The sequence below is a fragment of the Molossus molossus genome, unplaced genomic scaffold, assembly GCF_014108415.1.
Source record: "Molossus molossus isolate mMolMol1 unplaced genomic scaffold, mMolMol1.p scaffold_m16_p_11, whole genome shotgun sequence".
NCBI classification, from domain to species: Eukaryota; Metazoa; Chordata; class Mammalia; order Chiroptera; family Molossidae; genus Molossus; species Molossus molossus.
In genome coordinates, this window is record NW_023425346.1 from 24,050,730 (window position 1) to 24,076,969 (window position 26,240).

The following is a 26,240-nucleotide window of genomic DNA, read 5'->3' on the forward strand; positions in this document are numbered from 1 at the left end:
ATGGAAAAATGTCCTCAGGTGAGGATAAAAAAAAAAAAAAAAAAGATAAAATGAGGTGTTCCTAACAAGTAAACATGGTAAATTAAGCCTATTTAGTTCATTAGAGAGAGCGTTTACCTAAGTTTTTGAACATTCGGGAAACACCGTGTGTTAGTTTTAGAAGGTATCATAAAGATGAGATAACCAAAAATTATAGAATGAATCCCCGTTCAGTGTTTTCTGACTTGCAGTGTTTGGAAACGAATAGAGTAAGATGTGGTATGACGGCGCTGACAGAGACATGACCACATCACAGGCTGCCAGGTCCTGAAACTCAAGACAGGCACCAAGATGTTAATTTTTAGCAACATTAGTTAAGAGCATATTGCATGCAGGATCCATGTTAGCTGTTGGGGTAAAATACATAAATCGGACATAATGTCTCACTTGAAAGAATTTACAATTGGATCAAAAAGAAACAGACATATGAGTTTAAAGGAGTAAGACAGTCAGCACTCCTAGGCCAATTTTACAAAAATACATTTTATGTCCAAAGGCCACACACGGATGTGAGGTCAATTCCAACCATAAAATATCAAATATAATACAGTAGTATGAAAAATATAAACATGTATACAGCACAGGGATGATCAGAGAAAAGAGATAATTTTGTAGAAACCCATTTCCTCCCCCAAATAAACAAAAGACAGATCCCCATAAAATCTAATCAAAAGAAAAAGAAAAATAATAGATTGAGGAAAATTACAGCAAGTTATTTTTAGCTTTTGCTTGAAATTAAGAAGTAAAACATGTGCCCGGCCAGTGTGGCTCAATGGTTGAGCATCGATGCATGTACCAAAAGCACCGGTCTGGTTCCTGGTCAGGGCACATACCCAAGTTGTGGGACCAGTCCCCATTGGGAGGCATGCAGGAAGTGGCCAACTGATGTGATCTCTCATCAATGTTTCTATCTCCCCCTCTCCTTTCCCCTCTCTTTAAAAAGAAAGAAAGAAAGAAAGAAAAAAATGTTATATTAAAATAAATAAAACATAAAGACAAACGCTCTCTTGATTTTGACCACTTAAGGATTGTTCTTATGATGGGCTAGAAGCGATAATAGATACTATAAAAAATGTCTTGGAATTTTGCCATGTTGCCATTTGCAAAGCAGTAAGTGCTTAAATTGATATGATTTCAGAAACAATGTAATATCAGAGTTAGATCTTTTTGATTCTCCCTTTTCAGATGATTTAAATGACCTTAAAAACTTGCTTTTTTTCTTCTCTCTTTAAAAGGAATGTTAATTATACAGAAAACTCTTTTCAAAAAGTACTACCCAGATTTCACCAATAAGAGAGATCATTAAACTTTGAGCTACACAAGTCAAATATTTGTGTGTTTTGTTCACTGATTTCTTCAGTACCTAGAATGTTGTCTGGTATATAATGTTCAATAAATATTTTTCATGAATAAATATGAGGATACTGGCAGTATGTTTTTTATCTAAAAGAGAAAAGTATGAGCAAATCAAGGTACAGACACCTGGAATTCTAGTTCTTACAGAATATAGACATATTAAACAGGAGTTATAATAAGAAATAGGTTGATTATCTTTCCTGAAGATAGGTACAACTAGGCTGCTTGCATACCTAGATATACCCTGGTATATTATTTTGAAGCATAAAGTACATACATCGTAAAAGCGCAGATAAAAATTAAACATAAATATTTGTCAGCCAAGAATTTCATGTTAGCTCCTTAGTTACTGCATAGTGTTAACACTGGATTTTCTGTTAGTCTTAATTTTGTGGCTAATGGGAATCTTAATTTTCTGTGTCTTCATAGGTATTTTAGAGGGTTTGGGCAAATGCGTATTTGGGGTTGTGAATCTAAACCAGTTTCTAAACAAAATTTAATTGGGATGCAGATATAAATACATTGTGCCTTACAGGCTTGTGTTAGTGAACAGTTATCCTAAACTCATTACTTTACAGACAAGAAAAATGTGATACAAAGAGATAATGTAACTTGCCCAAAATCATAACTAGTTTGATTCATAAGGCCTCAATTCTTGGATACAATATTACTACTTCTGGGTGTTAATCCTAGAAAACTAATGTGAAAAGTACAAAGATATTTACATAAATAAGTTTTAGCCTTTGGGGAAAAAATAGTTTATGAAAGAAAAGAAAAATCAGAAAACACATACCTCATTATTGAATGACATATGGTTAATTAAATAAAGCAAGGAAAATACAAACAATAAAACAATGCACAACCATTAAAAACAAAGCTATACATTGACATGGAGTGATGTTTATAATGTATTACAAAGTAAATAAACATAAAAGAGTATTTATCATATGAGCTCATTTTAGTGTACAGTACTCTGCAAATGTGTATTTGCATAAAGAAACTGAATGCATAGAAACCAAATATTTAATAATGACTATTACTTAGAAATGTGAGTATTTGAAAAATTATCAGAATTATTAATTTTTTTATTTCTAAAATAATTATCGATAGCCTAAAACAATAATACCTTGAGGGAAATGTATTTAATATTGGCACTGAGGAGTTATTTTATTCTAATCTCAGAAGGAATGCTTTAGATCATTCCCTACAAAAGCTTGTCCAATTAAATTGTTGACTTAGTTGACTTTAGGAGAATAAAGAACCCTGAATGGTTTCTCAAAGGAAAAAAAAAAATGTATTGTGAAGAAAAGTCATATAAAAAATTCAGTGTACAAAAACAATATGGAGTTTTCAAATCTTTGCTACTCTAACTACAATGCAAGAATCTCAGCCAAGAGCTGCTTGCCAAAGACAGGAGCTAGTGTTTGGGATATCCAAGAAAACTTCAGCAACTTACCTAAGATATAATCATATGCAAAGTTTTATACCACCAAGATTGAAAAGTAAAAGCTGGTTGAAAGTCTGGAGCCATAGTTATGGTTTAGAAAAATCTATGCAGAAGTAAAGGACATGGTGGCTAGCTCTAAACATGGGTTTTCAGACTAATCTTTTATTTTTATTTTTTAATGTGTTTTTATTGATTTTAGAGGGAGAGGAAGGTAAAGGGCAAGAGAGACAGAAACACCAGTGAGAGAAGCATCAACATTGGCTGGCTGCCTCCTGCACACCCCTCACTGGGGATGGAGCCCACAACCCAGGCATATGCCCTGACCAGGGATCAAACCGGCAACCTCTTGGTGCATGGGTCAACGCTCAACCACTGAGCCACACTGGCAAGCCAGACTAATCTTATGTGTGCTCATATAACATTTCTTTACTATGGAAAATTTTATTTGTATGTATTAGAATCATCTTATGAAAGAAGAAACATCTAAGGTTTAGAGAGACCAATAGGCTACACCAAAATAATTAGAGGAGTGAGTATAAGAATCCAGAAAACTTGATGCTGAAACCCATGCCGTTTGCACATACTGTGTCTAGTAGAATCAACAGAACTTCCTTACTATCTGTCTCACTCACTTTGATGTGATGATACCAGCCAATAAATGAACCCCTCTGGTACTGTCAATGTAGGACACCCATGTGAGCAGAATTTGGATTTGAATCTTCATTCAAAAACCAGACAATAGAAGCAAAGTTCTACAAGGAGGAATGCTAGATTTCCTCATTGTCTTCTGTTATATTTTTTGTGAGTCCTTAAGCACTAGTGGCTTATGCTCAGAAGTTTATTAGTATGCGTGTGCCTAAGTAAATTAGTATATGTGGGTTAAAGGGTGTGCAGATATCTGGTAAAGCATTAATTTTGGGTGTGTCTGTAAAACATGTCCCTGGAAGAGATCAGCACTTGTATCTGTAGGCTGAGCAAAGATCACCTTCACCCCGAGAGTAGATATCACACAATCCAATGAAAGTCTGAATAGAGGACAAAGGCAGAGGAAGGGCATGCTCGCTCATTCAGCTTGAGCTGAGACCTATCTTCCTCTGCCTCACACCTCAACACTGCTGGGTTTGGGGCCACTGGACTCAGACTTACACTACCAGTTCCCTTAGTTCTCAAGCTGTCAGATTTGAACTGAATTCTCCAGCTTGCAGACAGCAGATTGATGGACATTTTGGCCTCTATAATTGTATGAGCCAATTTCCATTATAAATCCATCTGTCCCTCTCTCTCTCTCTCTCTTTTATATATATATATATATATATATATATATATATATATATATATATATATCTTTTTGGTAGTGTTTGTCTGGAGAACCCCGACTACTATAACATATAAAATAATATCTAAATATATATATATATAATATTATATATATTATAAAATATATTTTTCTCGCAAAAATATGATTATTCTCTTTTGAAAAAACTTTAGATAAGTTGAAGTCAATTAATATTTACTATTCACTTGCCACATGCCACATACACAGAGATAATAATCCCTGAGTTGAGACTAGTGGGATAATAAGAGTCAAATAGAAAAAAAGTTAGAGGCGTTTGGGTTCAGTGAACTCCTTGATTACAGACGCCTAGCTGTGGAACGGCCCCGTGGCTATGTGGCAAGGCTCTGTGTGAGCATGGTAATAGTGTTAGGACACACAGGGTGGACACAAATATCCTTTACTAGAGGGTGAAATACTGTGAATATTGCTGGGAAATAATGCTGTTAAGGTAGTTCTACACTTAAAAGAAACTTAAATCCAATATAAATGAAAGTCTGACCCTAAGGAGAAATCTTAGAAGTAGGAAGACAGAGTTAACTTGCTACTGAGTTCAACAGCACTTCACAGTATTAATAATTTCTATGCCTCACAACAAAAACTATTGAACAATATAAATATTGCCAAATAACACATATTAAACTTTGAAAAATTTACTTTTAACATTATTCAATATATCTACCTTAATAAATGGCAAAATTCTCTCCAAATAAACATGAAAAAATAAAATCTAGATTTTTCTCCCCAGGCTATCCTTTGGAGTTTTCTTTTTGTTACACACACAGTAGAAGTGGAAATAGCCACCAAAACACAAAAGTAAAGGCTTTCAAAGAACAAACATATTCCTTAATTTGAAGGATACAGTCATAAAATTTCTACATGCAAAGAAAAACTATCACGTTCATAGATCTGAATACTTTATAAGCTATCCAAATGTGTACAAGTCCTGCACAATTTAAATAGTTTTATACTCTAGGAAGAAAAGAAAAAAAATTGTGAACAACAAAACTAAATAAAAAACTATATCATATATCTTAAAGAAATTTCTGTTTCCTGTAAAGGTTTCAGATACAATAGTACATACTAGCTTTTCACTAAAGATGTATGTCCATTACCAATTGAAATCTGAGGATCAAATCGTTTTCCAAACCTCTCCATTATGAGAATCACTCATGAGAAAGACATTCTGAGGGCTTAGTATACTCTAAATAAATGATTTTTTTTTATATTGTACCTGATCATAGACACTTTATATGAAATTTTATTTTTACCTATTTATATTTTCATACTAGATGAATTTGAAATATCTAGGTAAAGTTAGAAAATTTTTCATATTCTTGAAATTTCAACTCTAAAAAACATAAATACAAAATCTGTATCTGAACCATTTCTGCATCTTTTATAGTCCTTTAACAGCGGGCCCTTAATAAATAGGGAAAGAACAGTCCTCTTGAATACCTGTTTCCTTGTTATGAAACTATTTCCCCCCAGATCCCACTTTTCCTTGAAGCTACCATTATTTTTCCTGCATTTAATTCATAACCAAACATTCAGAAACAAATCTACAGTCTCTATTGCCTTACTTTTCACTTAACCACTTATAGTCTGGTTTTTGTCATCTAGGGCTTTCAAGACATCTCCCAAAATGGCCATTTAACTGCAATCTAATAAGCCATGTATAATTGTTATTCTCTTTATTGTCTGGAGTTAATTCTTTGACACTCTCTACTCCTTTCACACAGAGGAATCTACTCTTTGACCTAGTACCTGACTGTACTAGTCCTCTTTCGAGAAATGGGTTCAGTAATTACCCACTATAAAACTACTACACATTATGTTTTCCAAAATACTGTGAAAATTCATCTGTTAAGCCTTTTTTCTATTACTAGTAATCATCATTCGATCTCTATTCAGTTGTTTTCCTGTAACACTTTGGTTACATATCGATTAGAAAAATTGTCAAGTGGTATTTCAATTTCTAAAAAATCCATTTATCTAACCAAAAGGAATACTGAGTTCTTCAAAAGTAAAATCCACTTCAGGATCAATACAGAATAAAGAAGGCAATACAACGTAAGAGTTATAACCCAGGCACGACTTTGGAATCAAGCAGGAGTCTCAGGCATCTACCACTTCCTAGTATGTAACCTCAGTGTTATTATCAATGAAATGAAGATAACAATTAGATAATGATAGTAATTACATAATATTCTAACTTTATACATAAAATGTGCAAAGTGCTTAACATAGTGCTTTCCCAAAGTCTTTGCTAAGCCAGTTTAACTGTTAATCATTATTCTTTCAAACTTACGCAGGTCTTGAACATCACAGGTTACCAATAAATATTTGGTGAATGAATTAATGAGTAAATGATGACAGAATGTAATGATGCTTTTTATGCTTTACGTTGATTTGAGGAACCCAGTAAGCTTTACTCCTGCTATCAAACTAATTTTAGGGCACATAAAACCAAAGCACAGACAAAACTTTCCTAAAGCCAAGTGCAGATAGAAATGTAGACAAAGATATACAAAAGTAAGAGGTGTTTGTTCCAAATCCCTCCAGCTGATCTATTTTACTGGCCGTGTTTATCAAATAGGCTGCTTATCACCTTAAAAGGTCAGGTGCCCCTGAAGAAACTTGGTAAAAAGTGAAAGAGAACATTATTGTGGCCACTCTGCCCATGAGAGATACATTTCGGTGACATGGGCATTCTCTGAACAGGCCATGGTCCTGAGACCCATTTGTGGGGAGAAGGCAGGGTGAACGAGAGGGACAGGATAAAAGACAACTGGACCCCAGAGCAGTCATTGCCAGTGTCCCCAAAATGAAGTAATGAAAGTACCTACATCAATGTTTGGCCAAGGATCACCCTGGATTTACTCCCTCTGAGACATTCATGAATCAATCTACTGTCCCTTCTATTCTTCCCTCTAGTTGCACTTCCCAGGTTCACCACTGTCATCTGAAGAATTGCCAAACCTTGTAATATGTGGTCTCAGCAGCTGATCTCTGGGGCTTTCCTCCTCCTGCCAACAACTCGTGACCAAATTCCTTCAGCTCCAGCCTCTGCCTCAGATCTCTTTGGTTATTCATTCTTTTCAGAGTCCTATAGGATACCTTAATTTTGACATTAATTGGATTCCAGTTGCTCTTTCTAGTTTTATCACCTCCTCGCCTCGCCCCGCCAACTTCACAGTCACCCTTCATTCTAGCTATATGGAACCAGTCCTAGCTCCTGAGAGAGGCCCTCGAGTCTCATATTCGTGTCTTTGCTTATCCTCTCTTTTCAGAGTGTCCTTCCCAACCTCACTGAACTGCATCAATCACCTGAACCACAGAAGGTTGCTTCCTGTAAAGTCTTCCATGTTCCATTTCCCATTTTGAATGAATCAGTTGCCCCATTAAGATTCCACTGCCTTTTGCTCCTGTGTTCACACTTACATTATTATGGGTTAATTAGTTCTTATAAATGTCTAACCCCACTAATTAGTGACTTCCTCAATGTTGAGGGTTTAATTTCATTCATCTCCACGTGTCTAAGATGTAGCACACATTCAGGGTCTTATAAATACTTGTTGAAAAACTAGAGCAATTTAGGATAGATGCAGGGCAAAGGTATGTCTCTGTCTCCAATTGCACAAGGTACTAAACTCGAGTATGAACTGAGGAATTAACCAATTCCTTGAACTATTTTATATACATGCTACAGACTAAAATTTAAAGTGGTATTTATGGATGTATTTTATCTAAAAATACTAATTTAACATATTCAGATATCTTCCAGAAAAAAAGAATATCAATTTTTCCTATGCAATTATTTTAATCACTTCCCATATTTTTGCAACTATTGTATAAAGAATCACATTTTCTTGAATAAAAAGTATATCATTATGAATAAAACTGCAGAGTTTTGGTAATGAAACATCTGAATTTTAATGCAATTGTGCTTTAAAACCATTATTAAGTACTTTGAGACACCACCACAGGGCTATTTTCGGGGTGCCTATCTGGGTTTCTTTTTACAACATTGGATATTAAGGATTATGGTAGATATGACCAATCTCTAAAACTCAAATAAAAGATTAAAAAATAACTTGCACTATAATGAAGGTTGATAATTTCCCCAAAGATGGTCCCTGAAATTTCTCAGAGGAAATGAGTGTTATGAACAAACTGAATTGAGAAAGACTGATTTCAACTATTCAGACATAAAATTTCTGGAATTTTTATCTTGTACATTTTTTTTTCCCCTGTAAAGGAGTATTATTAAGGTAAGACTGTAAAGGAGTATTATTAAGGTAAGACCATTTTCAGTAAAATTTTGGGAAACAAAATAATGTATTCTTTTATCTTGAAGTGAAAGTCAGTTACTAAATAAAAACTACCATTCCAAATATAATATATAGTAATAGAGTCTACAAACACCTGCTTCTAGACTTCTCTAATTAAAAGCACTAGTCTAATTAACATATTTTCAGTAGAAATTTTTATGAGCTTTTTCATTCCCTCTGTTACATTTCTAGACTTTCTCACTAAGGTGCATACAATTGTCGGTGAGCAAAGCAAAGGTTAAGTGTGTGCAACACAGATGAGCCCTGCATTAAGTATACACTGCGAAATGCATGTGGATGTTCATGATTTAAGCCAATGAACTGTGGCCTGAAATGATGTCACACAAAGTGGAGTGGTAAGTGGAAGGTTAAACCTACTTGCATCTCGGCTCATTAAACGCAGTTAAAGTGCAAATCCCCTCATTCTGACAGTAGTGATCACAAGGGTTCTCTTTCTGGTCACAGCGCTGACTTTTAAACCCCACAGAGCATCTGCAGAATTTCAGTAAAATACAGCCAAATAAAGCATTTGACTTTGTATTTTTTGCCAATATGTTTCAAATTTATTTCATACAGAGATAGTGATATGTGAATAAAACTGTTCTCAGGTACGCTCACTTCTCTCTCACACACACTCATTGCATGCTACTCTGGTGAGGTACAGAACATAGACATGGACCATATGTGGCCATCATATTTCCGGTCAAGCAATGATAAAGGAAAATTCAAAATAGAGAACACATAAGTTGAATAGTTTTATTTCAAGTTGTCCATTCTGGGCAATTAGATATTTGGGAGGAGGAAATATTAAATTCCAGATTTTCTCAAAGTAGAGAATCGTCAGTACTTTCTAAACATTTAGGAACCCAGATTTGAGTTAATGGACTCCCAAGGAGCAAGGCTTAATAAGTTTGCATAATACAACACTCTTAAACCTGATACAAACCATCAAATAGCATTATATACTTGAAACTATACCTAAAATTCTTTTGAAAAGAATGGCCTTAAGTACCAAAGTATTCATAAAGATGATTACGTCTGTGTTTCACATATCTGAATAAGGTCAAATAAAATAAGAACAATTTTCCCCAACACTTTCAAGTTCAAATATTTATAATGTCTGAAATGGGTATGATGCTAAGATTTAAATGAGTTCTCCTTATGAAATCACTAGCAAATTGATGAAGGAGGAGATTCTGTAGCACATGAGCCAATGAGGGACAATACCTGATCAAAGACGGCCATGAAACATTTATTTAAAATGCATTATTCCCCAGGAAAGGAGAATAATAGAGTGGGGATTCCATATACATACAAAGTCATACATTGAAAGCCCACGGTGTTGTAAAGTACTCACAGACACACAGGTACATTTGTCTCAGGGTCCAGCTGGCACGTGCCCCCATTGTAACAGTAGCCATCACATAACTGACAGCTAGAGGCGATCTTCCCATTAGTGCAGCTGTGGCAACAAAGAAAAAGAAATGTCAGCATTACTGGTATCATTATTGTTTAAAGCTGACACAAACTCTGCAAACGATAATATTCATCATAGAGGAACAATGCAGTGGCTGGCTGAACATAAGTTTTCAGAAAGGCAGATTTGTTACAGACAAATATTTTTAAAACAAAATAATGACAAAACTTTTGGTAATTTTCAAAATTTTCAATCCATTTGCTTAATATAAAAATTAAATTTAGTCTGGCCGGTGTGGCTCAGTGTTTGAGCATCAACCCATGCACCAAGAGGTCTCCAGTTTGATTCTTGGTGAGGACACATGCCCAGGTTGTGGGCCTGATCCCCAGTGGGGAGCATGCAGGAGGCAGCCAATCGATGTTCTCTCTCATCGATGTTTCTCTCTCTCTCCCTCTCCCTTCTCTCCTTCCTCTCTCTCTAAAATCAATAAAGGGAAAAAATTTTTTTTAAAATTTAATTTAGATAGTTCTATGTGTGAAGAACATACCCTAATATCTATCACTCACACTTCAGGGAGGCATTAGCATCAATATCTTATTCCTTTTCATATAAGTAGAATTTTGTGACATCAGTGTGAATTATAAACCACATGATCATACACTTTGGAAGCAAACGCCTCAGCTATTCCTTCTAACCTCAAAATCTGGTCCAAAGAATTGTGACGAGTTTTAGTTTTCGTATTTTCTAAGACAGTATAGGATTATCCTATAGTCACATGCATGCCACTGCTTCTCTTTGCATCTGTACTATAATCGGTGTCAAAATTTTATTCTAACGACAACAACAACAACAACAACTCCATGGAGCAGTCCATTGAAAACATAAACTACTGTCCTAAGAATACTATGCAATATAGCAACAAAGTAGTGAGGTGGGCTTACATGGAATACTTATGGAAATGGACGCAGTGTGCAGAATATTGCCATGCCTGAGGTAAGACGAAATGATGCCTATTGCCACAGAGGAAAACCAAGCATAATAATAACAGGAAAAAAACAAATTTCTTATTTGCCCTATTATATTTAAAAATAAATAAATAAATACTATTAGATTATACCGTAAAAATAAAAAATGTTGGGGATCTCTATTTTTCCCCCTCAATCCCTGCACTCTTTCCCCTCTCCACTGAGAGAACTCATGGACGTGGACAACAGTGTGGTGATTGCAGGGGTGGGAGGGGACAGGTGGACGTGGAAGTGGAAAAAGACACAGAGTGAGTAAATGAAAAAAATAAAATTATATTAAAAAATGTTGGGGAAACAAAGAAAAATACATTTACATTGCAAATCATCAAAGGACCTCTTCTATAAGAAGTATGGTAATAGAACCATACGAGCCTCAGACCATATAAGAATTACAGCAGATCCTGCCAATATTTTGATTGTGGGATCACGTTAGTACTAGGTGCTGTGCAGCAGTCAATGGTATCACAATAAATCTGGACATAACCTTGACAAAGAAATCAGTCTGCAATATCATTGATTGATCACTTTGATCCTTTCCATAATGAACATCTATTACAGTACATCCATCAAAGGGTGATTGCTAGGATAGGTTGGTGATCTTGTAGTTCATTTCTTTTGTGCATATTTACTTGACCTCATGTCGGTAATGGGGCTGCTAGAAATGGACTAAACTGCTTATAACTTTCCCAGGTCTTTAATTTAAAGATATTTTTAAGGACCTGAATTTTATTTATTTTTTATTTTTTGTCCTCACCTGAGGACACTTTTGCATTTATATTCAGATAGAGCAGGCGAGAGGGAGAGAGGGAGGAAGAGAGAGAGAAACATCTATGTGAGAGAGACACATCCCAGACAACCCCAAGCGGGGCCGGGACAAACAGCAACCAAGGTATGTGCCCTTAGTGGGAACCAAACCCGGGACTCTCTGGTCCACGGGCCCACGCTCCAACTGCTGAGACAAACCGGCCAGGGCAAGGACCTGAATTTTAAAATCACATTTATTTTGAAGATGAGTAGAAGAAACGAGTGAACTGTGTACTAGATGTGAAATGAAGATAGGTGAAAATGGAACCAAACATGGGGGGAGAGGAAGTGGTTTAGAGTTTCCAAGATTTAACAGAGATTACATCTAAATGCAAATGGAACAGGAGCCAAGTAGGCATTTGGTGGCATAGGCGTCTGATACGGTAGGTGGACTGTGGGACTTTTCCTTGCCCTCCAGGCCTAGTCTTAACAATCAAAGAACAGAAAGGTCGTTTCCTGTTCTGTGAAAGGTACAAAATCAAAGAAAAATGAGCTCATTATACATTAAAAGATTTCCCACAAGAAAGATAACTATACACCAAATATCAGCTTTTAAAAGGTAAAAAAGAAATATTTGTTAATGGTTCTTAAACTTCTGCTTTCACGAGTAATAAAAGATGTTGCCTCTTGCTCCTAAAGGCTGTGTCTGAATTCTAAGTTGAAGACAGAAATTTGTACATATTTCAAATGTGAAACACAAATTATCCACGTCATTTGTTATGTATCAGAGTACAATTCATATTTTAATGCATTTTCATCATAATTTTGTTTATTAGAAACACATCAGACACACACTTACACACACACACACACACACACACACACAGAGTTTGTGATATATCATTTCTCAAAAGTTAATTAACAGTTGTCCAGTACATGAAAAGAATTCCATAATAATCAACATCAGAAAGGCATTATTTAGGCTACTCAAAATTACGATGAACTCTTTCTTCATCAATATTTACTTAGATTTCCAGAAGAGAGAAAAAAAAACAAAACTATTCAATTAGCTCCATGTCATTATACTTGACTGAGTATCTATTCTAGTTGACAGCTCATAGGTTGTGCATTAGAAACACACCTATTTGGAATCACAAGTATCCATAGCAGCTTGAATTTTCCTATGTAAAAGATTTACTTTAGTCCAGTTGTGATTTTGTTTTAGTATCAGGTCTTAACCTACAGAACAAATTCCAGTATTTCTGCAAACGTCATTTATGACTAAGATGAAATCTATCATAGAAATGAAAAGAAACTTCTCCAATAGGTTTCGGAATACCCAGAGTCCAGTTTGTATTGTATGTTTTATAGCATATTCGATAAATCAAGTGTTATACTCGAATCTTTAAACTTCCACTGTTCACTCATTGTTAGCAACTACTATGTATCTATTTTTACATATATTTTCCAAAAAGGTCTTTTAAGAGTCGAGAACTATAATGTTGAACCTCGACAGCTTGCTCGGGTTATAGGGTTCTGGTGTTTTTACTTTGTACAGCTGGCAGCGCTGATGCCCTAGTCCTGCCCTCTCTTCCTCCCACTAACGTCCCCATGTAACAGAAACAGAACGTGTCTCTGCCTGAGATTTCCTAAGGTCAATGAGGGCAGAGACTGGCTCACAGCCCACCTGGTGATGACAGTGCATGATGCCCTGAGCGAATGAAATGGGTTGTGAGGGGCCTTCCGCAGCACATTCCTGAGATGGTAGCCTGGGCAGGAAGAAACACTGTGCCCACTAATTCAAATCAAGTCCTGTCAACACAAAGAACTGACGAGCTTCCTAAGGAAACATGATTCTGGCAGTTTATATGAAAATGCATTTTGCTTTTATGTACTCCCTCAAAGGCACATATTTGTAATTAGTCATATTTTCAATTACGGAGGAAAAAAAAAACAAAACAAGGTACTTTCAAATGAACCAATTACGGGGTTTGAGTAAATGCCATTCATGGTGATAACACAAATCATATTTAGAGGAAATTCGAAAGTGAGAGTAAATAAAAAAGAAAAAATGTTGATGCTGTATGTAATAAAATTTTAATGGGCCTTGTTCGGAGAGCAGCATAACTCCGGGCTGGGCTCGGCTCGCACAGCTGTGGCCGCGGAAGCTGGGCCCGAACACCTTGTGGAAGCTGTTCTGTCTTCTATTACCATTTATTAGGCTCCTAAGCAAGGCAAGTGGTAGAGTCCAGTCCTTTGTAAGTCCTTCTTTTAAAAGGTCGTTGAAAGAAGTTGGGAGTGAGGATTGATCTCTAACCTCAGTGGCATAAACTCGTCTCATGCTAGAGACTGAATGACATTACCCTTCAACTATGATGATCTGTTTTCCATTCACTTGACCTTGAAGCCAAACGGCAAAAAGACAAAGGAACCAAAGTGTAACTCGGATAGTTTTGTTTTAGTTACTTTTTAGGAAACATTATTCCTTTTCCTTGTTTTTAACCATAATATTCAAAATCAAATTTTAAAAAAACTGAAAGTGTTTCTGTTAGATCCTTTGCTTCTCCCCCAAAGGATCGTTTCGTAGCAACAGAAAAGTAAATTTTACTCAATGTCAATAATAATAATGAAACAATGAAAAGCCTGAGCTATTCTAATTTAGGAATATCACATATAGTGTTCTGAAGGTATGTTGCATTTCTCTATTTCTTGCTTACCGTGAGATATATTCTGTATAGGGGATGCTCTGACTATATCATTACATGATGGATGGACTTCTATGTTCCCCAGATGTACATAATAGGTGTTGAATAAGTTTGGACTTAATTTAAATAAACTGAACTTTATCTCCAGTCCCCAAAAAAGGATGAAATAGTCACCATATTTTAGAATACAAATAATTAACATGGTTTTTACATGGTTTTTTTGTTTGTTTGTTTGTTTTTCGTTGGACTGCTAAACCCTTTGGGTTCAAATGTTTTTATAAATTAAGCTGATGTCCACTTACTTGCAAGATATATCATCGCTGTCTTTATTTATAATGCAGTGTCCCCCGTGGCACCTTATACATTTGTCAACCTCACATTTTGGTCCTTCATAGCGTGTTGGGCAGACACAGTCAACGCTCCCATCATCCCCAATGGTACAGGATTCAGAATTCACACAGTAGTGATGACACACATCTAGGATGAACGCACAACAGAAAAATAAAATTATGTTACAAGATACTTTTCTTCAATCACAATCAATGGTTCCATCTCAATTGACATGTAAAGATGGTCAATCAAGAGGTAGATTCATTTACAAAAGCAGCATGCATTACATGTAACTAGAATTCTCTAATAATGTTATTGATTTGATTCCTCTTGTTGCCTGAGTTGGGCATCATTTCATCTGACTAAGAGGAAATGGGCTATATTGCTATAATGCAAGCTGACAAATTCTTTAGTTTCTGAATTTTAAAGTTTAAATCAACAAGCTATTACTTAGCTTTTGTTCTAGTGAGTAATATTACCATTATTCTGAAGTGAGTAGAAATGTTCAAGATTGCTTTAGATGTACCCCTTTTTACCTAGAGAACAAGATGGTGTATGCTGAATAGGGGACTCCCACCTCTGCACCAGGCCTGGGTGTGATAGAAAGAAGCCTCCCTCTACATGTGCCAGAACAGGTCCAAGTATTTCCAAACACCTGGGCAGGTGGGCAGACAAGAGGCATGCCTCTAACGAAGCTCTAAGGGAAAAGTAGACTATGAAACTCACTGATCCATCGTGGGAGGAAAATGATAGCATGAGTCTAAACTATTGTACCCTCCTAGGTGAGTGCCTGACCTTCCCATCAGTCAAGGGAAAACCTCCCTGTAGTCTGAGCCCTCTGTTTTTTGTTGTTTTTTTTTAATCCTCACCCGAGGACATTTTTCCATATTTTGTTCAGATAGAGTGGGAGGGAGAGAGAGGAAGAGAGAGAGAGAAACATCGACGTGAAAGGGACACATCGAGTGGCCGCCACCCGCACGACCTGACCAGGGCCGGGGACAAACTGCAGCCGAGGTACATGCCCTTAGCGGGAACCGAACCCGGGTCTCTGTAGACCGCAGGCCGATGCTCTAACCGCTGAGCCAAACCGGCCAGGGTCTGAGCCCTTTGTTTTGAAAGAGGTTTCTTACTGAGTATTACAGACAATTTTCTCAACTGCACAGGAAGACTTCCTCGATTACATAGTTCTACACCTCCTTTATAATGCCTCTTGAACATGAGCAATAAAAACAAAGATCATTTAATATAATAACTACACTAATTCTGTAATTAGACATTTAGTGTCAGTCTTTTGAAAAGCAGACATATCTATACATATGTTTATTTATGAATATAGTATAATTTACCACATTTGAAAGGTTGAAATTCTCAATACAAATAATCTTAAGCAAAATAAATAATTAAATTTGTTTTGGATTTAGAAGCTGCAATTTCCTTTTACCTATCTAACTGTGAAGCAAGATTAAATGAGATTAGCTGAGATGACAATCACAATTTATAAACTTTAACCTGCTGCAAGACAATGATAGTGGAATGGGCAAATTAAAACATAATTTATTATTCTCATGTTTGTATATTTACTTAGCCCAGTATTAAATCAGACATAAATTAAATTTATTGACAGACTTGCTTCATATTTATGGAAATTTATTTCACACAATCTCATACTTTCTGTTGCATTATGCCAAGTACCCACATTGGTATTCAGTGCTTGAGTCTATTAATATGGGTTTAGCTATACTTAAGAAAAGTAACACATTCAAAAGTGAAAGATCTCAAGATCTAAAAGTTAAGTCTCAGTATCTGTACATAACATATACTCTGTTTTTATTTATAAAGAATGTATTAGCAACAACTTATATGATCATCTAGTGCCATCTTTTATCCAATGCAGAAATCTCTAAAGAACAACTTTCATTAGTCAGATTGCTAGATAGCTCTTATTTAGAAGGAACTCTTTCAATACCCCCCTCTAGTTGCTTTGCATTTCATTCTTTGGTCCTGGTTCAGCTTCTAAAGGAACATAGAAGTGGTCTGATGTACTATCCAAGCCTTCACATCATGTGCTTATTCAGAGGTTTCCATGGTGGCATTTCATCAGAATCACGTAGGGGACTTACTTGCAAATGCAAATTCCATCACCTTTCCCTGTCTCCCGCCACCACCCATCCCTAGATTCCAATTATAAATCTGAAATGGGGCCCAGGTAATTTCCATGGGGCTGATGGGGGAATGAGAATTTGGAAACCAGATAGTGTAAGAAAGGACAATCTGGACATAAGATTTCTGATTAGTACAGGAGCTATAATCTCGAATAGTTGTAAATGATTTGAATTTGACTGAAATAGATGATTTGCTGACTAACTTTGTGAGCCTTATTAAATGTATTTTTAAATCTAAAACCACCGAATCTCTGTTTTAATCACCACTTTGCTGAAAAGAGCCAAGGGGCACTCTGAGAGTTGATGATCCCCACACTGTAGCAAGGAATAGTTTGCACTTACCTGGAGTGCTCGAGGTCAAAGTTAGAAACTTACCTACAATTTATGAATTATAAGTAATTTTAATGCATAAATTAAACCTGTTTTAGAGTAAGCTTAAAAAAGATGTGAGAATATACACAATTCAAGTAATCAAGGAAAGAAAAATTAACACCCCCCCAAAAAAACAACAACAACAACAAAAAACCCACCATTGCACACCCACCAAATTGACCACAAATAGCAGAAACTCTCATATATTGTTAGTGGGAGTAAAAATCAGTTCAACCAATGTGGAAAACAATTGGCAATATTTATTAAATTTGAACATGCCCACACCTTATGACCTAGCATTTCTACACTTAATACACAGCAAACAGAAAAATATACATGTCAAAAACTTGTACATAATGTGCACAAAAATCTGTTTAGAAATAGGCAAAAACTGAGAATAATTCAAATGTTCATCCCAAGAAGGATGGATACACTGTAATTCACTCATACAATGGAATATAAAGGTGATAGCTAGCTAGCTAAATGATAGATAGATGATGATAGATAGATAGATAGATAGATAGATAGATAGATAGATAGATGATAGATAGATGAAAAATTAAACATGGGTGAAAAACACAAAAATAATATTGAGAAAGAAAAATACACAAAAAACTACTTTTTATTTATATAAATTTCAAGAGGTGAACTAACCTATGGTTTTAGAAATCAAAAAGGAGATAAATTGGGAAGAAGAAAGGGCAAGTGATGAACAGCAGGGAACATCTTGGGTACCAATAATGTTTAGTTGGTTAGAGCTGACTGTCGGTTACATTGTTGTGTAAACCTGGTGATAATTAATGGTGTGTACACTTGCGATTTGAAACTTTTCTGAGCGGAACAAGCCAAACAGAGAAACAAGTATCATATGATCTCACTTATTTGTGGAATATAATGAACATAACAGTCTGAGGAATGGGGTAGTCCCAGAGATGTGGAAGTGAGGTACAGACTGACAATCCCCAGAAGAGGGGGTGGGAGGGAGAGATAAACCACAGAACTTATATGCAGGCAGGCATGAACAATGGACAGGGACAGCAAAGCTGGGGACAGGGTGAGGGGGGAGGGGGAAATCAGTGGGGGAAACAGGAGAATCATCTATAACAAAAATAAATTAATTAATTTTAAAAAATAAATAAAAACTTGGTTTCACATAAAAAATTTTTCAACAGTATGCTTTAATAGAATTTTTTTATAACCCAATTTCATATAAGCTACAATTAGAAGATTTTAGAAATTCTGGTTAATTTTCTAACTCAATGTAACAGTTCTTCTCTTTACAGACACAATTTCAAAAGAAATTCATGGTCTACTACTTATGCTTTAAAGGCAATTCTCCACCCTTTAATGCTTTCAATATTTTTTCATAGAATGTCAGATGCACATAATTCAATGTAGTTGGTTGGACTTATGGCATAAAAGTGGAAACCAATGCATGTTAAAGAAATGTTTGCTTGAGATAAAATGGTAAAATAAGCAGATATTAGAATTTACACTTTAATAATTAATTCTAAATTGCATGCTGCTAAGCCATGCCATTTTTCCCTTAAAAAAAGAAAAAGGCAATATCATTGGAGGCTCAGAGACTTTTCTATACTGACATTCAAGTGGAAGACATTTCATTTCTCTCAGCTTACATGCATAGTAGTACTCTGCCAGGTTGAAGCTCAGGGACAGAGTTGCTCACTGTATTCCAGTCCTGCCAGAGCAGTTTCCCAGCATCGTTCTTATCCAAGAGCCCTGAAAATGTTATCACTATGACTATCAACTGTTTGTATAACTTTCTTTTGCAGAAGTTATACAGCCTCTGCTTTTTATCATATTTCAGCTTTGTTCAAGTAAACTGTTACTGATTATGAAGCAGTAGACTAATCTATATAAAAAAAAAGTAATTCCTTCCAAAGAAAAGAGCTGGTGATGTTGGTGGTTGGTTAACACTGGGATTTGCTGCAAAGGATTGTCTTCTTTTCCTGATGCGCGCGCACACACACACACACACGCATGCATGCGTGCGCATACACACACACCCATCCCCCCACAGAACCATCTTTCATGTCTTCAAATTTTAAAATTCACCGAATAGTTATTAGAACTGAAAGGAAGTAAAAAGAGTTGCAAAATAAATAAAAATAGCTTAGAAGTAAATAATAGGTGATAGGAGACTTTTTGTTGGAGGGGATGGAATGGGGAAGGGACTGAAGATAGAAGAGAGGAATTAAAGGCTGAAGATAAAGGAGTCTAGCTAGACTGGCCAGTAAGCATTCAGCAGGAACAGGCTAAATTTATAGAAAGAAAAGCTGGTGGAAGAACATGGTTGATTCTCATTTTGAACAACACGAGTAGTTTCACCATGAGAATAGCATGGAGATGTTGGATTCACAACTGGTTATTTACTGGGGATATGCATGTGCTTAACTTGTATACTGAGAGCTACGGGGAGAGTCCAAAAGTACAAGACAGGACATGAGCACTCAGAGGGCAGATTTCCCAAATGAAAGGTTAAGACAAGAAAAAAAGAGAAAGGAACCAAAATTGATCTGAATAACGTCCACTGTGGCAAGGACCTACATATATTACTCCCAAGAGAATCTTTATTCTTGTGGAACATTCCACTTCATAAATTTTGAGCATCATTCGGCTCTGAATAGCATAACAATTGAGATTGTCTACACATGACAAAAAAGAGCCATAATAAAATGTAATTAATCTGTCCTAAAAAAGTAGAGATTACCATTAAATTATATAATAGCACTTTATAGTCACAATATAAAAATTGTTATAACCTCTATAGGATAATTACACTAAAAACTGCATACATAGTAGCAACAAACACAATCATGTAATCTAAAAGACAACAATGGATATATAATTACAGAGTATTCACATGGTAATTAGGTAGATAGTAACTGGAGAATAAGTCAATGGCAATTTTCTGCAACAGAAATTAAGCACTTTTCAAGGGAGATTATCACTGCACTCTGTCTCTCTTTTGTTTATCTTTTTTTCTTTCATTCCTTTTCAAGCAACCAGACATGCAAAGGCATACTCCTTTCTTCAATCTTTTAACAGTATGTTAATAGACTGCATCTTAATGGATTGCATAAAAATACATGCAAATATGAGTATACATACAGATTTATGAATATTCATAGGAAGCCAGATGTCTATAAAATCTCTGGCTGCATTTAACATCTTTCCCAATATTTCTTTTTATTGAAAAGTAATTGCTAAGACTTTTTAGCTATGAACTTGTATTTGCAACTGGATCATTCACATTGTAATAGTTAGTGAAGTGTGAAATTTATTTAAAGGGAAGAAAACCTAACTAAAATAATACCACCTAAACAGGAACTGAAGATACTCATAAGAATAATGGGGAGCCCAGCCCCGGCCAGTGTGGCTCAGTGGTTGAGCATTAACCCACGCATCAAGAGGTTGCTGGCTTGATTCCCAATCAGGGCACACACCCAGGTTGTGGGCCTGATCCCCAGTGGGGGCATGCAGGAGGTGGCCAGTCGATGTTCTGATGTTCTCCCTCATTGATGTTTCTATCTCTCTCTCCCTTTTCCCCTTCCTTTCTCTCTAAAATAAATTTATTTATTTATTTTTATCCTCACCCATTTTTTGTTCAGGTAGAGTGGGAGGGAGAGAGAGAGAAACATCGATGTGAAAGGAACACATCGAGTGGCTGCCACCCGCACAACCAACCAGGGCCGGGGACAAACTGCAACCTAGGTACGCGCCCTTAGCGGGAACCGAACCCGGGTCTCTCAGGACCGCAGGCCGACGCTCTAACCGCTGAACCAAACCGGCCAGGGCTCTAAAATAAATTTAAAAAAATGTTTTTAAAAATTAAGAAAAGAATAATGGGGAACCTGGAGATTCTTTCATTGGTAATACAGAATGGTTATACAGGGGAGACTACTACAGTGACATGTGTGCACATCAGTTGTTCTACTTCAGTGAATTTCGACCTGGCCTTAAAAAAAGGGAAGTTCTGTAAATTGGCTTTAAGATTAATAATTTAAACAAGCACTTGATAACGTAGGACTGCACACACTACAAAAACAACAGTAAACTAAAAGCAGAGCCAGACTGCTTTCCCAAAGAAGACGAGGTGAACGCCACAGCACATATCCCCAGACAGTCTGGAACCAAACTCCAGACTCGGTACAGTGCCCACTCCAGGCGCCACCGCTGCTGGGCTGTGTGCCAGGAGCGACATGTCTGAGTTCTGCTCATCTTCCTGCAGGGAGGCTCACGGTCGCTTTCATGTGTGTGTGAAAGGTAGAGGAATTTCCAGGTCAGCCAGCAGTAGTACTTTATAAACTGTTGATGAATACTTATACCAGGGTGACATAATAGGAAAAAAAACAAAAAACCTTGGTCAGAGTATGAGGGATTTGGAGGTTAAATTCAGTCCTCTTTCTGGCTAATGATGCGATCTCATGTGAATGACTTGACTAGTTTCTCCAGGACACACTTTGGTCATCTTTGAACGGAGGCCGTGTTACTAAGCTGCCTAAGACTATGCCTGGACTTCCTCTCCACTCACCCAGTCTCCGTGATGCCCTTTATCATCAAGCCAACCTGAAGCCCATCTGAGTAAGGTGACAGAACTGATGATGACGATATTCCAGACATTTTACAGATGACTAGACGAAGGCACAGAGAGATTAAGCAACTTGCCGAAGATCAGACAAGAATAAGTGAAAGATCTGAAATTCAAACCCAAGTAAGCCTGACTGTAAAAAATAAACTCTTATTTTTCTTTTTTGATAATTTGTACATTTGTTTAGGAAAACATCTTGAAAATAATTTTGAATCTCCTTGGTGTTCTCTTTCCTTTATGTGTATCGAAAACAGATGTGCCGTCAACAGCACAGACATCTGAGGGTGTCACCGCAGTCTGAATGTCAAAGGGCCCTGCAGCAGCCAGAGCACCAGGCCCGGGGAGCCCACCTGATGCCATCACCACCTGCAGTGACAGAGCACGGGAACTCCAGCCGGACTCCTCCCCTCACCTACATTTCACATCGTTCTCAGCCTCCCAATCTAAGCCAAGTTGAGTATTTGTCTCTTCAGCCCCTGATAATTGGTTACAGCACTGGATTCTCTTTCCTGAAGGGAGTGCCTAACCATTCATGTAATCTACTCATTATTCTCATTATTCGACAGAATCAGGTCTGGGTCTCTCCAGAACAATGAGACCATGTTAGCAGGTAACACATCACAAAGTAAATCATGCCTGAAGGTTCACCATTCACTGACATCTATTTGGAAAGTTTTCCGGAAGAGTTCTAAGATTCTTAAATATGTTAATAAGAGTGATTGTGGTGATTCCTTCTCTAGAGTCCATCTTTAATCTAGCTTAATGTAAGAGGGTAAAGAAATATAGCAACTTATATAAATTTGCCTAGAATTTTATTATTGTCCTTGAAGGATTATATAAGGAAACAGAAAAAAACATTTAAGAAATATGAGAATTTATTCTTATTTACATTCCTCAAGTGTTTTACACAACTTAAGGTATTTTAATAATTAAACTTATTGCATAGTCCTAAATATATCTTCCCATTTCAAACCCGAGTTTAATAAAGTAAGCAAATATTTAATCCAGGTGCTAATTAAATATTCACTAGGGAAATAAATGTGTGCAAAACTCTGATTAGAGCTGATAAATTTTCATCAGGAAAACATGTCTGAGAAAATTAACATTTTCTAATTTGTTACTAAAAATAGAAATATATCGCAAATGTTTCTACAGAGAAAACTGAAAATTTTAAAGAAATAAAATTGATTCTTAGCAAACAGTGCCATCTCTGAATGTTCAGGTAGAAAAAAAATGTAAAATTCAGAAAGCCAGTTCATTACACTAGGAGACTAGGAGGCCATCCTAGAGAAATTCACATAGATCCTGGTACATAATCATTCTCTCTCTCTCTCTCTCTCTCTCTTTCTCTCTCTTCATCCTTCTATCCTTACTTTCTTCATTCTTCCAAATTACTCCAAATCTAAATGTAAAAGTAATGATACACCTTACTTCTAGTCTTTCTTCAATATGTTACCTTGCAAAATACATAATATATATGTATTTGTATTGATCAATTGATACATAGAGAGAAGCTTCTACACTGGTGTAATAGCAAGAAGAAGAATAGCAGATTATATAGAAGTAATTACTATTTAATGGGAGTTCATTAAAACACTGAGAAAGTGACCTTGAAAATGTCAACTGACAGAATAAAATGAAACAAACTGGTCAAATGTACAAGTTTCCATTTAGTTAGATGTATATAGATAAGATAGATTACTGATCTATAATAATAAACTTTCCACTTTACCAAGACATTTTTTCCCAATAATCCAAAGGTTACAGAGAATCACTTTAGTCTTATTATTTGTTAGCAGCATTTAACCTTCACTATGACTAGAAATATGCATTACATTACTACAACAGATAAATAAAATATTTTAATCCAAGATATTTTTTTATTTAGAAAGATAATTGTCCTTAAAAAACCCTTATAAACTGTTTTAACCTTAAGGTGATGAGGTCATTTGTCTTTTATTCACGCTAGGTACAAAAAGATTCTATAGCAAAAACCTCTGATATGGTAACTAATATGTTTTTGTTTCTGTATCCTCTGACCCTTCTCTCCATCCAAACAGCAGTTCTGTTCTTAACTTACCCTCGTTTCATTTCTCACCACCTGACATCTAGCGTGTTTGTGCATTATTTATAAATACTAAAAGGTACCATGAGAGCAGTTTTGTTTTATTCATGACTGAATTCCAAGCCACAGTGGCTGGACATATTAGATGCTGCATCGATGTTTGCTGAATTAATGACTGAGCACTGCCCTTTGTAAAGCCGAGCACTTCAGAAGGCACAGAGCAGGAGTCAGGCTGGTTTTTTAGTTTTAAAATCCCAAAGGCAGTTATAAATTTACATAAAATGTGAGATCATCTAGGCTAATTTTACCTACTCCTGAAACCACCTGAAGTTGGCCAGCAGGTGTCTGTGTGTGTTCGGAGGGAGAGGAAAGCAGGAGTGAGAAGATGGAAATCAGAAGGGAAGTGAAGACGGGTGCTGTGAAGTCTGGATGAAAGAGCCCTTGGACATCTGGTGCCCGCACACAATAGACACTCAGCTGCTGGATCAATGAACCAACTAGCAGGCATTCCAGGCAACCATGTGAATAAAAGATGTGGCGTGCTAAATTCCCAGAAATGGGGCATTACATTGCATTAGACTAAACTTTTTAGCTTCTAATAGGTTTGACTGTAGTTATAGTCCAACCTGAGTGTGGAATTAAAACTAGTGAAGAAACTATTTTCTTTTGTGGCTTGATCTGATTACTTTGAGACTCAATATAGAATTCCATTTGAAATTCATGGATCGCTTCAGAGATTATTTTTAAAAAGCATCTCAGACTATATTCATGAATGCTATAAAATTACTAAATTCATTTTTATTATCCAAATTAAATATTATGTAAATTATATATTATAATACATATTATAAATGATAGGTAGTCAAAATATCTATTAAAATAAAAATATAAAAGTATTGTATTTTATTTTGAAATTTACAAAGGACCTTTCTTATAGATTATCTCACTTGAAACTCCCAACTCCAAAAAGCATATAGTTATAATAAATTTTATTATTGTTATTTTTTAAAATCATGTCATTTTCACCTGTGATAATGAAAATAATTTGGAAATCCAAAGTTGTAGAATACTATTTGTTAATCTACAAAATTTTCCTTTATAAAATTCTAAATAATTTTGAAAGAACGTTTAATTCCATATCATCACCTCTAAAACTCAAAATTTCTTCTGCAAATCTGGATTCAAGTTTGACCAATTCCAGAAGAGTAAGCTTAGAACGTATGTTCAATGAAGTTCCAGAAACCCACTGAAATGATATGCAAAACATTCTTTGCATTTGTTTCATTTAGATAAGAGAATCTTAAAAAGATCAGAAGCCTACTTTACCTTTCAGTTGAAGGAGTATTAAAATGAGTTGAAGCATTCCAGCTTAATTTCAGTTTTTCATGGTCTGGAGCTACCCAGGGAAGTGACCTAAATTTTTGGCCTCAGATGATAACTGAGTAGTCAGTTAAATAATGTTCCATTCATTACATGGTCATATGCACATCAACGTGTTTGTTTTGCCTCTATGTTGATTATTTATATCTGCTGATTTTCAAGGCAAGCTTGCTCTCAGATTGCTATATATATAGCTTTAAAACTAATAAAGAACAAATTATTCATCAAAATGAAAATTATATCACAGTACTACCATGGCTTTAATTGTGGATCTTCAAGTGGTAATGAAGATCTACAAATTCAAATTTAACTACTTGACCTATGGATTAATTGCCTAGTTGTATTCTGAAACATGTAACTTTTTCATCCTTTAAAAATTTTGTTTTATTTAAAAATAAAATAAATTTATTGGAGTGACATTTGTTAATAAGATTGTATAGGTTTGAAGTGTATATTTTTGTGATACATGATCTGTACATTGCACTGCAGTGTGCAGTGTGCCCATCACTGCAAATCAAATTGTCTTTTGTTAACGTATGTTTGGCCTCCTTTACCCTTCACTTTCCTCCGGTAACCACCACAGTGCAGTCTGAGTCTATGAGTTTCAGTTTTATAACCCATGTATGAGTGAAAGCATATGGTTCTTAGCTTTTTCTATGTGACTTTCTACTTTTCAGTGTGCTATACTTAAGATATATATTTTTTTCTTTATTGATTTTAAAGAGAGAGGAAGGAAGAGTGAGAGAGAGAGACAGAAACATTGATGAGAGAGAACATTGATTGGCCGCCTCCTGCATGCCCCCCACTGGGCATTTGGCCCACAACCTGGACATGTGCTCTGACTGGGAATTGAACCAGCAACCTCTTGGTGCATGTGTTGACGCTCAACCACTGAACCACACTGGCCAGGCTGATATAT

General features: G+C 36.0%; 1 protein-coding gene across 1 annotated transcript in view; it reads right to left on the bottom strand.

Annotated features, from left to right (window-relative positions):
* The window catches only part of LRP1B (LDL receptor related protein 1B), a 1,816,022-nt gene that overhangs the window by 30,872 nt on the left and 1,758,910 nt on the right, over window positions 1-26,240 (bottom strand). Inside the window, exons 85-86 of the mRNA XM_036254023.1 lie at window positions 14,703-14,877; window positions 9,867-9,971 (exon numbers count right to left, since the gene is read on the bottom strand). Coding sequence (XP_036109916.1) covers window positions 9,867-9,971; window positions 14,703-14,877 — 280 coding nt within the window. The remainder of the gene's footprint in view (window positions 1-9,866; window positions 9,972-14,702; window positions 14,878-26,240) is intronic.